Source organism: Neoarius graeffei, chromosome 16, assembly GCF_027579695.1.
Source record: "Neoarius graeffei isolate fNeoGra1 chromosome 16, fNeoGra1.pri, whole genome shotgun sequence".
Lineage (NCBI taxonomy): Eukaryota > Metazoa > Chordata > Actinopteri > Siluriformes > Ariidae > Neoarius > Neoarius graeffei.
This window is the reverse complement of record NC_083584.1, coordinates 3,773,768-3,788,444: the sequence shown is the minus strand read 5'-3', so window position 1 is coordinate 3,788,444 and position 14,677 is coordinate 3,773,768. Positions and strand designations below refer to the sequence as shown.

Below are 14,677 nucleotides of genomic sequence, written 5' to 3'. Positions count from 1 at the left end.
ACCCATCTACGAGTTCTTCAGTGCTACATCTGGCCCATTCTGTTGTATGGTGCCGAGTCTTGGACGTTGCGCAAGGCAGACCTGAGTCGACTAGAAGCAGTTGAGATGTGGTTCCTGTGTAGAATGCTCAAAATTCCTTGGACTGCGAGGAAATCCAATGTCGAAGTTCTTCAAGAAGCAGAATACCAACGAAAACTGCTTGCAATAATTCGGGATAGACAAATAAAATTCCTTGGGCATATCATCCGAAAAGGAAAACTAGAACACCTGGCACTCTCTGGAAAAGTCCCTGGAAAAAGATCATCAGGAAAACAACGGCTGACGTTGATGGACCAAATCAAGCAGTGGTCCCAAAAATCGACCCAAGAACTGTTCCACTTGTTCTACACTAGGCAACTGGTCGCCGATGTCTTTTGATATGGCACCCAACAAAAAAAAATTTTCAACAAGGTTTTGTTCATCCGGCAACATCGCAGTGTCAGGAGCAGCGAGCCAATCAAGATACAGGAAACCTATCGATGATTCTACGTCATGTTGACCTCTGACACCGCCAACAAAATGGAAATATGGTTGCGCCCTTAAGTGAGCGTGAATATTAAAAAAAAAAAGAATTTTAAAAGCACTGATTTATGCAATACAGTGTGACAATACAGCGCAGTCAAAATGCATTCGTGCAAAATATGTAATATTTCTCTCCTCTGTTTATTTTTCGCCGTGGGTTCCCTTTGTAAAGGAAATTTACTTTCAAATAATCTTTCTCCATCTCATCAGTCTGGTCCTGTGAAGCCTGTTTTGGGATACGACTCGTATCGTGGCTTTAGTGTATCGGCTCATACCTACTCTTTACTGTTTAACTGCTTTATTATTTTATAAGAACATCATTTTACTGACAGTGAACAGAATCTGAATGTTTAAAGTGGTGACTGAGAACTTTTCATTCGGAGGATAAATTTGTGTTCAGTTATTCTTCTCATATCTACTCACTCCATATTTCAGATAAGAACAGTTAATGACTAAAATATTACAACATGGCAGTTTACCGGTTTTCTGAGGGTGGGGTCACATTATCTGTGTCCAGATCCCGGCTCTCCATTTTTGAATATTAGTGTATGGACACACAGCTCATGGACTCACTGCTGATTCCTGAAGACGCGGATCTCTTCTGCTGGAAGGAATTTCACTCCTAGAAAAGACAAAAACAAACATGCAGTTCCAGCTGAAAAACCATCAGAATAAACAGGAAATGCCGAGCTGGAAATAAAATGTTTTCCAGCTAAACTCCCCCAAACTCTCTGAGTGTTTAATAGATGAGAAATGGAAGAGAGAAACTCGAATATAGAACACACAGCCGATAAACAGCAGCTTTACAGGGAAGAGGATTTCAGTTCCGCAGTTTTACTGCTGTTTTTACACGAGCTCAGTCAAATACAACCACATTTCTCTCCAACACAGCACTTACTTTTACTCAGCACTCCATGCTGGGGGACATTAATGTCCCCGTTTCGACCTGCTGTTGCAGTTTTTTCTTTATTTTTCCAGCAGCAACGAAATGGCGTCGAGGCTAAAAGAGAAACACTTTCACTTCTGGAAAACAACTTCATCTTCTTCTGTGTTGAATGGTGGTTGGCATGCCAGCTTAAAGGTGCATTACCGCCACCTACTGGACTGGAGTGTGGAACAGAAGATTGGCAGGAAAATAAATCTCATCTCATCTCATTATCTGTAGCTGCTTTATCCTGTTCTACAGGGTCGCAGGCGAGCTGGAGCCTATCCCAGCTGACTACAGGCGAAAGGCGGGGTACACCCTGGACAAGTCGCCAGGTCATCACAGGGCTGACATAGACACAGACAACCATTCACACTCACATTCACACCTATGCTCAATTTAGAGTCACCAGTTAACCTAATCTGCATGTCTTTGGACTGTGGGGGAAACCGGAGCACCCGGAGGAAACCCACGCGGACACGGGGAGAACATGCAAACTCCGCACAGAAAGGCCCTCGCCGGCCACGGGGCCCGAACCCGGACCTTCTTGCTGTGAGGCAACAGCATTAAGCACTACACCACCATGCCGCTCCCTGTGTAAACTTTGGGGACGTTAAATTTCTTACACAGCTGACCAAAAGAGGAGAAAACCCCATCAGAGTAAAGGTCATTAAAAGACCCAATGCCCAATTTCTGCCAGTTCAAAAATGATTTGTCTATTAAGGATGGTGTACAATTGTGGTTAGAATGAATAAAAAGAGAAAAAGACGTCCATCCAAAACGACGGCCCATCTGAGTCCAGACCCTTAAAGTTGCTCTGACAACCGTATTTTTGGAAATGTTTGATGAGGGGTCGGGGTAGAGGAGTAGACCAAGGCTGGCAAAGAGGAGGGTTGACAAGACAGGGCCTCTAAGACATACCATCAAGGTGCATCAGCACCTGGATCCTCATACAACCAGTGTACTATTGCACATATATTGGAAGCCCAATAATAGGCTTGAAAGTCTGGTGCTGCCATACCACCAAGACACTTTGGATGTTGTAGCACGCTTCTCGCTATACACGGTGATTTGTAATTCCATACAAAGGATGAAATAACAGTTTAATTTGTGAAAAAATGATTTGGGAATAAATGCAGGAATGCACTGAAAAAGATAAGTAAATTTGGGAAGAATGTTCATTCGAATCGAATTAATATAGGGCTGTGCGATATGGGAAAAAATGAATATCCCGATACATTTTCTCCATTTCACGGTATGCGATATATATCTCGATATATTTAAATCTCCTCTAAAGGACCCCATGAAATCTAACTTTTACTCTTTACTGTTTTCACTACAATCCCTGCAGATTAAATAACATTCTTGGTTAACTTTACAGGTGGTTTTCAACAACACATTTTACATTTTCATGTTTGTGATTAATCACAATTGAATTGAAATAAGACTATTTTTATTCAACAAAGATGAGGCACAAACTGCAAAAACAATCTTGAAAATTGCAACAAAGGGGCAACACAATACAGAGCTGCTCAGAGCTCAAACAAATAAAGTGCAAGCTCAACACTGAGAGAGACATTTAGCCTAAATAAGAAAAGTGCTCATTCATTAAATTATTTTAAAAAATAGATCTCCAAGCTATTAACCTGACTACTGAGAACCACTGGAACATTCACAATAGAGAGAGAGAGATTGAGGGAGAGAAGAGAGAGATCTGCAAAACATCATTTTTCTCTTTGCACACTTTTGAACTGAATGTTTTCTGGCTCTGCCTCTCAGATGTGTAGAATTCCGGTATTGCCTTCTCTGTAAAATGTCTGCGACCAGGCAACTCATATTTGGGATTGAGTGTGTTTAGTAATTTCTGGAAGCCTGGTTTTTCCACTATACTAATTGGGATCATGTCTTCGGCAATGAAGTGAGTGATTGCATCCGTTATAGCTCTCCATCTCTGACTCAGTTCCTCATATGGGGGGCTTTGGAGAACGAGGCCGCTGGGGTCATTTGTTTAGCTTGTGGGGGGTTTTAGCTCGTGGGCAAGTAGTTCGGAGTTTAAGAGACTCTTCATACTGTACCGGGTGAGTTTATGGAACATATTTGTAGCGCTGCTGCCTTTTGTGATGACAGGTTTTTTTGCACACTTTACAAACTGGCATTTGCTGTTCCACGTCCTCCTCGCGATATCCAAAAAATGCCAGATGACTGACCCCTTACTAGTTCTTTTAGGAACCAATTCGTCCGCTTCCATTTTTAATTTGTCGCTGAAATTGACAGAGCTTACACGGTAGCCTATGCAGCACCAGCGACTGCACGAACTGAGTCAGCGCTGTAAACCGGAACTAGGAAATCTTCCCGCCGGCAGTGCTGCCAGATACTGCTGACGTTTTCCAGCCCAAAATATGTTCAAAACCCGCCAAAACGCACTTAAAACCGCCCAATCTGGCAACACAACCGAAACTAGAAAATCTTCCCGGAAGTTCCTTTCAGCACCGAGATGTCGCCCGGGATTGGTTGGCGAGTACGTGACGTTTTTGTTTTCTTTCCCCTTAGGCAGCCTCTCGCGTTACTGCCTGAGGGACAGGGAGAAAACCACCAGAAAAGGGTTTAAACAAACACAACAAACGCAAGTCGGAAGATGACCATAAAATACTTGCTAGTTACGATATAATAATTTTATGTATCGCACACAGAATTTTCAGCGATATATCGAGTATATTCGATATATCGCACAGCCCTATGTGAACCCTTGCTTGTTTTTCTCTGTCTCCTTCTGTGGTGTAACAGGACGGTGGAGGATTTACTGCAGAGAGGTGCAGAACCCAACCTGCTGCTCAATGAAGGCGTGGCCACGGTGCATCTGGCTGCAGGGAAGGAATCAGAAAAAGGACTGCGGTGCCTTAAAGTGCTCCTGCAGAACGGCGCTGATCCAAACCTCAGGTCAGGGATAGAGCGGATAAAAATGATTTATTCTTGAATTTCTTTCTTTTAACTTGATTGGGAATATTTGCTTTGAAATGATATTATTCCCCTTTTCATTCTTTTTCCCTCTCCTTTTGTTCCGTCCTGTCTTTTTCATTCTTTTTTTTCTGCCTGTTTGAGATTTGATTTATTTTTTACAACCCCGATTTCAAAAAAGTTGGGACAAAGTACAAATTGTAAATAAAAACGGAATGCAATGATGTGAAAGTTTCAAAATTCCATATTTTATTCAGAATAGAACATAGATGACATATCAAATGTTTAAACTGAGAAAATGTATCATTTAAAGAGAAAAATTAGGTGATTTAAAATTTCATGACAACAACACATCTCAAAAAAGTTGGGACAAGGCCATGTTTCCCACTGTGAGACATCCCCTTTTCTCTTTACAACAGTCTGTAAACGTCTGGGGACTGAGGAGACAAGTTGCTCAAGTTTAGGGAGAGGAATGTTAACCCATTCTTGTCTAATGTAGGATTCTAGTTGCTCAACTGTCTTAGGTCTTTTTTTGTCGTATCTTCCGTTTTATGATGCGCCAAATGTTTTCTATGGGTGAAAGATCTGGACTGCAGGCTGGCCAGTTCAGTACCCGGACCCTTCTTCTACGCAGCCATGATGCTGTAATTGATGCAGTATGTGGTTTGGCATTGTCATGTTCTAAGGCGTAATTTTGGGTAGGGACGCTAGGGACGTGTTCCTACCAATATTCAGCCGCTACTGTGTAATCACGATCAATAAAACCGATGTCCTAACCTGAGCAATGATTATATGGCACACAAAGGGTTAAATGTATGACACTGCTAATAATCCCCCCTCTAACGTAGATATCATTCTCTGATTAGCTACCTGTTTCTCGCTAACTTACATGGTTGGCTATCCCAGCTGTCACTCCATCTGCTGTTAAAGCAGCACACTTCCCACAGCAGCCGTGACTACCCGCCCATCAACCCCCCATATCTCACACGTGCACACCTGACCTACCCCACGCACCCCCCACTCTCCGTCAGCCTACAAATTGAGCTGGACTTCGATGTCCATGCATTCTTGCCCTACGACTCGCATGCTGACTTGAGTATCATGGATGACGGCCCCCCCTCCAAAAAACGAAACATTCGTACATTCTTCTTCAAAGTCAAGAAAGTAAGTGCAGGGTTTCCCTTGAGCTTTAAAAACTCAACAAAATCCTTTTGATGTATGGAAACCCTTCATAAAAGTATTGCTGCGGCTCCTTAGGCAGGTTTAGCAACGTGACAGGACGCATCAGAGCTAGGCTACTGAATAGCTGCAGAGAAAAGGAATACTGGAGCAATTTAACTTGGTGTTAGATAATATCCTCAATGAATGAATGTTAAATTTATAGACCTAACGGTTTTACAGAATGTAAGTAGTCAGATGTAGGCTACTGCATGGCCATGCAGATGTGCGACTTGCATTTCAGAATCAACAGCGTGACAGCCACTGAGTCTGCTGCTGAGTCTGCTGCGTTCAGCGTTTTACAGAGACCTCTTTCTACTACTACTAGGCTAGGCTAGATACAACAAATCCATGGTCCTTTACTGCCACCTACAGACGAATATTGGTAACTGCAGCATGAACATAAAAGAAGTCACAAGCACATCTGCAGTGAAAATCATAACACACGTTACGAACAGAGAAACAGGCAACAAAAAGACATAAATGGGGGGTATACTACAAATGCAATACTAATGTAATCATAATCATGCTATAATAGGCAATCACTAAATTATATATCCAAATATCATTTTAACTAAATTTGAGCTTAATTACAGAATAGAAAATGCCACCAGTAGCACCTATTTATGAGTGTCTCAATAAGGCAGTCAGTGAATTGAGACCCCCCCCCCCAATGTCAAACAATACAGATATTGAATTTAAAAAAAAAAATAAATTATATATATATATATATATATATATATATATATATATATATATATATATATATATATATATTTAATGCTAAAAATGCTTAAAGTTTTTAATTCTTATTTTCATGTATTTCTGTGGAAGAGACAGAACGACTGCTTAAACACAAATTAGGAATTGTGTGGTGTAAAAGTAATAAATCATCAGATTCTAGAAGATCATGTGATATTATGCATCCATGTTTTTGTGGGGAATAAATTATAGTCTATGTCAGAGATTCTCAAACTGTGGTACGCGGGCTCCATTCTAGTGGTACGCCAAAGAATCACTTCATTAAATATAAATAAAATAAAATTTAAAAAATAAAACGTGAAATACTATCCATAATATCCGAATGGATGAAAATATCTTAACACCTGATGACAAGAAAATGAAAGGAGATACAAATTAAGTTAATAATTTTAAAAAGTTTGCAAGTGCTTCTGGGTAGCCATACGTAGCGTACGTACGCATTCCCGCCGGTTCCGCTGACAGACGGTTATCCGCCATTGGTAGACTCGGCTGTGATGGGAAAAGGTGGAGGTGGCTTTGCTAATTATGACGAGTACGACAAAATTACTGTCGTGGCTTAAATCCGCGAATGGGAGCGTGGATCAGGAGAGAGGGAGAACTGAAGAGGACGTGTGTGAGCCGAGTGCAGATGCTAACGACAGTGGCAAAACCAGCCCCAGAACTGCTAGCAAACGGCAGAAACCAGTGAGGAGGAAGTCTGACGAAAAATACATAAAACTGGGATTCATTTGGAGCGGGACAGAGGAGCTGCCCAGGCCGCAGTGTGTTGTATGCGGGGACGTTCTGAGCAATGAGTCCATGAAACCATCGCATCTCAAACGGCATCTTACAACCAAACACACAGCACTAAAGGACAAACCAATGGATTTTTTTTTTTTACGAAAACGTGATGAACTGAAGCAGTCCAAGTCCACCATTCTGTCCTATGGTACACCTGTAGCCAAAGCACAGGAAGCTTCATATCGTGCCAGCCTCCTGATCGCCAGAGCCGGTAAGCCGCACACAATCGGGGAACTGCTGTGTTTGCCATTAGCCAAAGAGATGACACGTATCATGTGTGGAGAGAAAGCTGCCAGAGAGTTAAACTTGGCGCCGCTTTCAAATGACACCGTGTCAAGGAGAATAAACGACATGGCTGACGATGTTAAAAAGACACTGATTGAGCACATTAAGAACAGACCCAGACGTTGCAGGACTGTGTTCACAGAGGCATGCACACCCATCACATTAAGCTCAGTAAGCTGTCAATCAATAGTCAATCAGTCAATAGTCTGTGTATATTTAACATTATAAGCTGTTATTCTTAATGCTTTTCCTCACTTTTGTTTTATTCTTAATCTTATTCTTCCTCTGTTTGTGGGTGTGTGTTTCTGTTTCAGAAAGCAGTCACTGGAGTTAAGAAACGGCAAGAACTGCAGCTATGCATAGCCTGCTTTGATTTTTTTCAAGTACATCAAGTACAGTACTTTTTTTTACTTAACATTTAAGTACAGTACAGTTATTTAACTTTTAAGTACATTTTCATTTAATCTTTAAGAACTGTCTTTTAATATTTATTTTAGTACAATGTTTATTTCACTTTTATGTGCAATTAATTTTATTTGATTCATTATTTAAGGACAGTGTTTTATTTTCCTATATTTAAACACAGTGTTACTGTTCAAAGTACTGTGCGTAATGTTACAGTGGCCAACATTATTAAATATACTTGTTAAATAAAACCTCTGCCTTGTTTTTAATGAATACTTAGACCTACTACGCTACTGTATTTTAATGTTGGTCATTATGGTGGTACTTGGAGAGCCAAGTATTTTCTGAGATGGTACTTGGTGAAAAAAGTTTGAGAACCACTGGTCTATGTAATAATTTTGTCCTTTTTGGCTAGCCCTTTTTGCTGAGGCTACAACCTTACCATGAAACTCTAGTCATTCTATCCCTAATCTGTTCATACACTACCGTTCAAAAGTTTGGGGTCACCCAGACAATTTTGTGTTTTCCATGAAAAGTCACACTTTTATTTACCACCATAAGTTCTAAAATGAATAGAAAATATAGTCAAGACACTTTTCTGGCCATTTTGAGCATTTAATCGACCCCACAAATGTGATGCTCCAGAAACTCAATCTGCTCAAAGGAAGGTCAGTTTTATAGCTTGTCTAAAGAGCTCAACTGTTTTCAGCTGTGCTAACATGATTGTACAAGGGTTTTCTAATCATCCATTAGCCTTCTGAGGCAATGAGCAAACACATTGTACCATTAGAACACTGGAGTGATAGTTGCTGGAAATGGGCCTCTATACACCTATGGAGATATTGCACCAAAAACCAGACATTTGCAGCTAGAATAGTCATTTACCACATTAGCAATGTATAGAGTGGATTTCTGATTAGTTTAAAATTATCTTCATTGAAAAGAACAGTGCTTTTCTTTCAAAAATAAGGACATTTCAAGGTGACCCCAAACTTTTGAACGGTAGTGTATGTCATGCATCAACATATTTTTGTAAGGTGACAGACAGCAGAGAGGCTGGAGGAGATGAAAGACAGTGCAGAGAAGGTAGAGGAAGAGAGGCAGGAAGAGAAAGAGGAGCAGAGGCTGAAGGAGAGGATGGAAGAGGTAGAGGAGGGGAATCCACAGCTGGAGGAGATAGAGGAGGAGATGGAGAAGCGGAAAGAGAGGTTGGAAATTCGCAGGTGAGGTTAATGATGGATATGTCAGTCATGAGATTCAGCCCCACTGTGGCAAATGTTTGTTAGTGTGATGTTGATCTGAATAACAATGCTTCACCCATGTGGCTTTAAAATCAGAGCTTCATGTCAAGGCTGGTTTTCTAAGAGGCCTCGTCATGTATTACTGGTAGTGTGTATGTGTTTACAGTAGTTGCAATAGAGTTGATAAATTTACATTGTGGTAGCCTTTCGGAAGCTCTGCCTTGGATCACTTTTGTGTCCCCACCAATGTCAAAATCAGAGTTACTCCCTTGGTCATGTTGGAAAATGCAAGGTCTTCCCTGAAAGAGACGTCGTCTGGATGGGAGCATATGTTGCTCTAGAACCTGGATATACCTTTCAGCATTGATGGTGTCTTTCCAGATGTGTAAGCTGCCCATGCCACACGCACTAATGCAACCCCATACCATCAGAGATGCAGGCTTCTGAACTGAGCGCTGATAACAACTTGGGTCGTCCTTCTCCTCTTTAGTCCGAATGACACGGTGTCCCTGATTTCCATAAAGAACTTCAGATTTTGATTCGTCTGACCACAGAACAGTTTTCCACTTTGCCACAGTCCATTTTAAATGAGCCTTTGCCCAGAGAAGACGTCTGCGCTTCTGGATCATGTTTAGATACGGCTTCTTCTTTGAACTATAGAGTTTTAGCTGGCGACGGCGGATGGCACGGTGAATCGTGTTCACAGATAACGTTCTCTGGAAATATTCCTGAGCCCATTTTGTGATTTCCAATACAGAAGCATGCCTGTATGTGATGCAGTGCCGTCTAAGGGCCCGAAGATCACGGGCACCCAGTATGGTTTTCTGGCCTTGACCCTTACGCACAGAGATTCTTCCAGATTCTCTGAATCTTTTGATGATGATATGCACTGTAGATGATGATATGTTCAAACTCTTTGCAATTTTACACTGTCGAACTCCTTTCTGATATTGCTCCACTATTTGTCGGCACAGAATTAGGGGGATCGGCGATCCTCTTCCCATCTTTACTTCTGAGAGCCGCTGCCACTCCAAGATGCTCTTTTTATACCCAGTCATGTTAATGACCTATTGCCAATTGACCTAATGAGTTGCAATTTGGTCCTCCAGCTGTTCCTTTTTTGTACCTTTAACTTTTCCAGCCTCTTATTGCCCCTGTCCCAACTTTTTTGAGATGTGTTGCTGTCATGAAATTTCAAATGAGCCAATAATTGGTGTAAAGGACCACACTAGTCCTTGTAAGTGTTTTGTTATTCTCTTGAGTAAAACTTACATAAATGTGTTTTCATTTGTATTTTATGTTATTTACGAATATAAGATTTAATTAAATTTCTGTTTGTGCTTTAGAATGGTTGGGCTATGAGGTTGAGTGAGTATTGTATGTGTGTGGATTTGTATGGACTTGGGGTGCTGTTTGTCCTTTAAGTGACACCGTAGCTCCACAAGAGGGAGACCTGTAAAGGTAGCAACCAGGTGTGATCAATTAAGAAGCTGCTTTGTTTGAGCTAGGAAGGCTTGATGTCCATGCTTCACCACTCAAGCTTCACTGCAAAAGAAAAGGATATTTTGACGCCTGTTTTACAACAGAAGAGAAATGATTATATGTTGCATCCTTGGTGAGCGCAGTGAGGTATGTTTTGTTTGAAGTTTTTGTAACTTTGTATCAAGTGTTGGAACCAAATGTGAATGCCTTTGTTTTAATATTGATGTCTCAATTAAGAAATGTTGTACCTGTGAGAACGGTATGGTGATTTGCTGTTTGTTTGCTGTTTTGTATACCATGATATAGTTTTCACGGTGCTATGGGTGATGTTGGACTGACTTTGCTGCAAGTAAAATAAAATACACCTTGAGCATCAGTCGAGACTCTCTTTGGGATCCAAGGGTTGCTACAGTGAAAACTCAGCGCTACATCTGGGTCGTCTGCTGGGTCGTTCCTGCCGGGTCGTTCCTGCCGGTTTCATTGCGGAAGACAAGGCCTCCTGTGTTACCATCTTAAACAGAGACTGCAGATGTGGTGAGAGAATTTTATGAAGAGACAATTCCAGATGAACTGAACCTTTTTGGCATAGTCCTTCATCCATGGGTACAGTGACTTTTTGGTTATGAATGAAGTTTTGAGTTAAATGTTTGAGAAGACATGGCTATCTAAAACGCTTAAAATGGAAGAGTAAAGTGAATGTTTAATGGTTTTATTTGAATGTTTTAAATTTTTATTTGAGTGTTTCAAATTACATGGTAAAGAGAAGCCTTGTTTACATTTTGAGGTTAACACAAGCCAGCTCAGGCCCATATTGAATGCAGTTTAAGTAGTAGCCTAATGATTTGTGTTGGGACTATTGTTTTTTTTTTTTCCTTTAATGCTTAAAAGGGATTGGTGTAATAGAACACAAATTAATAAGCCCATTTCAGTTTTATCACATAAAAAGATAACTGCAATCACACAGTTTTAAGTCCAGAATGTCAGTGACTGAAGAAAAGGGTAAATCCACTGGTGAGAGAGACCTCTCTGAAGAACCTCCAGCAGGAGAAGAAAATTCAGCTCGCACACAAGAAGTAGTCTCTGGTACTCGTGAAAGGCAACTCACTGACGGAGGCAAACAGATGCGTGAAGATCAAGCTAAAAAGCATGTAAGGGCATTCTTAAAATCTTATGAATCCTGGAAAGGGATAGCAAAAGAATGTAGGAAAAGCCTAAAGCAATTCTGTTCAAAGGAGGATCTTGATAAGATAAATGAGTACATTCAAAGTGGATATGATCGTGTACATCAGAATTATGAGCCACTGCAGCGCAATTCAACTAACACTCAAGATATTGTGCGGAAAATGGATGCTTGTAATACACTGACCACAGAAATATGTGATAGTGAGTAAACGAATGGAAATGGGCGTTGTCCGTGATACCTTTAAAGCAGAGGTTGAAAAGCAAAGAGTGAGAGTGATTTTAAACAGAGATGAATACAAATCCATCTTTGGTGGAACAAACACTGAAAGTGTCATCTCAGAAGGGACTGAAGGATTGGATGACATGTCTGTAGCCAATTCTAAGGCTTCCAGTAAGCGAGCAGTTTCAGAAGCAGATCTTGCAGCTAAATTGGAGCAAGTAAAGTCTATGCAGGAGATACAAGCTCAACAGAGTAAACTCATTAAGTTGGAAAGTGATTGGAAACTTCATGAGTCACAGGTGATGGTACAAATGAGGCAAAAGCAAGCTGAAGTTGAGTTGAAACTAGAGGAGGAGAAATCAAGGCTGAAAATTATGCAAGCAGATATGGGTGTCAAGATGGCTGCAGCTCGGGCTCGGATATATGACAAATTTGAAGGTGGAGTGGAAAATGAAGTGAGGGAGTGCCATGAATTAGGCCCTGCTAAAACCACTACACTTATGAATTCAAATCGACACCTGAGTGTAGGAGCCACAGTGTTGCACACACCATCTCATAGTTTAACAACCACATTGGCTGACGCAATTGCAAGTTCATTAAGTTTAAATCGCCTTCCTGTTCCTGAACCAGCTGTCTTCTCTGGTGATCCTCTGAAGTTTGTTGACTTTAAAATGTCTTTTCTAACCTTAATTGGTAGAAAACCTATTCCTGCCAGTGAAAAGATTCTTTACTTAAAAGGCTACCTGACAGGAGATGCACGTAAAGCAGTAGAAGGGTTCTTCTACCAGAGTTCTGAAGATGCATATGAGGGTGCCTGGGCAGTTTTAGAGGAACGCTATGGAAATCCATTTGTTGTACAGAAAGCATTCAGAGACAAACTTATGAAATGGCCTAAGATTAATTCAAATGATTCTTCTGCGTTAAGGGAGTTTGCAGATTTCTTAAGTTGTGTAGAAGCAATGCCCCATGTTAAAGGACTGGCCATTCTGAATGACTGAGGAAAATCATAAACTTCTGAAAAAAACTGCCAGATTGGATTGTGCGCAAATGGAGCAGAATTACTGTAGAAGAGCTTGATACATCAGGGGAATATCCAGCTTTCAATCACTTCAGAGTTTGTGTTAAAAGAGGCACGAATAGCCTGTAATCCCATAGCCTCTCCCTTCTTTCTGAATTCTAGAACCCCGGAAGAGAAGCCATCTAAAAGAGCAAAGGCTCTTAGCACAAGTGCCCAATCAAAAGATTACACAAAGGTCTCAGAACGTGTATCATTTTCAAGACTCAGGTTGCCTTGCTTCATCTGCAAAGAAGAATCACATGGCGTAGCCAAGTGTCCAGTCTTTGCTGCAAAGTCCATGGCAGATAAACAGACATTTGTACATCAGAATCATCTTTGCTTTGGATGTTTGTGTAAAGGTCATATCATAAAAGACTACAGGACAAGACATATCTGTGGGGTGTGTGGCCGCCGCCATCCAACCTGTTTGCATGATGAGAGAAGGAGAAAACCTGGAGAAACTACGGTGAAAGATTCCACTTCAACAGAGGGGCAAGTAATTCAAGATATCCATAAAGTTAACTCCCATGCCGTCATTAGAGAGGCATCTGCTACTTCAAGTATTGTTCCTGTTTACCTGTCATCTGTGAATGAACCTAAAAAAGAAATTCTTACATATGCTCTTCTTGATACACAGTGATTCAACCTTTGTCCTGGAAGATCTTGTCAGAGAGCTGAATGTAGTCACTCAACCATTGCAATTGAAACTCAGCACAATGACTGCTGTAAATACAGTTATCCCCAGTCAAAGTGTGGTTGGCCTGCAAGTTAGAAGCTTCCACAATGACAATCATATTCTGTTACAGCAAGCATATACACGTGACTTTATTCCTGTTGACAAATCTTGTATACCAACTAAATTTACAGCATTGCAATGGTCTCATCTTAAACATCTGGCACACGAGTTGCCATCACTTCAAGACTGTGATGTGGGCCTGTTGATAGGCTATGATTGTCCTTTAGCTCTGGCGCCTTTAGAGGTCATCATTGGGCATGAAAATGAGCCATTCGTGCAGAGGACTGAGCTGGGGTGGAGCATCATAGGTGCAAATCCACATCTGGACAGACAAGGAAGCCAGAGGTTCGTGTACAGAGTTCTAGTGAGGGAGATTGCTGTGCCATCTCCTGCAGATATTCTGAGAGTTCTGGAGTTGGACTTCAGTGACAGAAATTCTGAAAGCAAACTTGTTTCACAAGATGATGTGTACTTCATTCAGCACCTTAGTAAAACAATACGACAGAGACCAGATGGTCATTTAGAGATGCCTCTTCCGTTTAAAGGCCAAAGCCCTCCTCTATTGCCAAATAATAAACTGGCCATAATTCGTCTTCAGCATTTGAAAAGGAAATTAAAAGCCAATCAGCAATTCCATGATCATTACAAGGTCTTTATGGAGGAAGTGATCAGCAATGGCGATGCAGAGCCGGTTCCAGAGGCAGTAGTTGAAGAGGTCTGTTGGTTTATACCTCATCATGGGGTATACCATCCTAAGAAACCTGGCAAGCTAAGGGTGGTCTTCGATTGCTCAGCTAAATTTCATGGCATTTCCCTTAATGACACCTTACTGACTGGTCCAGATCTCATTAACTCCTTGGTGGGAGTT

The 14,677-nt window shown here is 41.1% G+C and overlaps 1 protein-coding gene across 23 annotated transcripts in view; it reads right to left on the bottom strand.

Moving 5' to 3' along the window:
- LOC132900331 (NACHT, LRR and PYD domains-containing protein 12-like) overlaps positions 1 to 14,677 on the bottom strand; it is a 664,923-nt gene that overhangs the window by 563,581 nt on the left and 86,665 nt on the right. Inside the window, exons 1-2 of one of the 23 annotated variants that reach the window (XM_060942347.1) lie at positions 1,460 to 1,590; positions 1,041 to 1,183 (exon numbers count right to left, since the gene is read on the bottom strand). The exons of the other annotated variants lie outside the window; for them this stretch is intronic. Coding sequence (XP_060798330.1) covers positions 1,041 to 1,093 — 53 coding nt within the window. The 5' untranslated portion in view covers positions 1,094 to 1,183; positions 1,460 to 1,590. Of the gene's footprint in view, positions 1 to 1,040; positions 1,184 to 1,459; positions 1,591 to 14,677 lie in introns of those variants that run through there. 23 annotated transcript variants of the gene reach the window in all.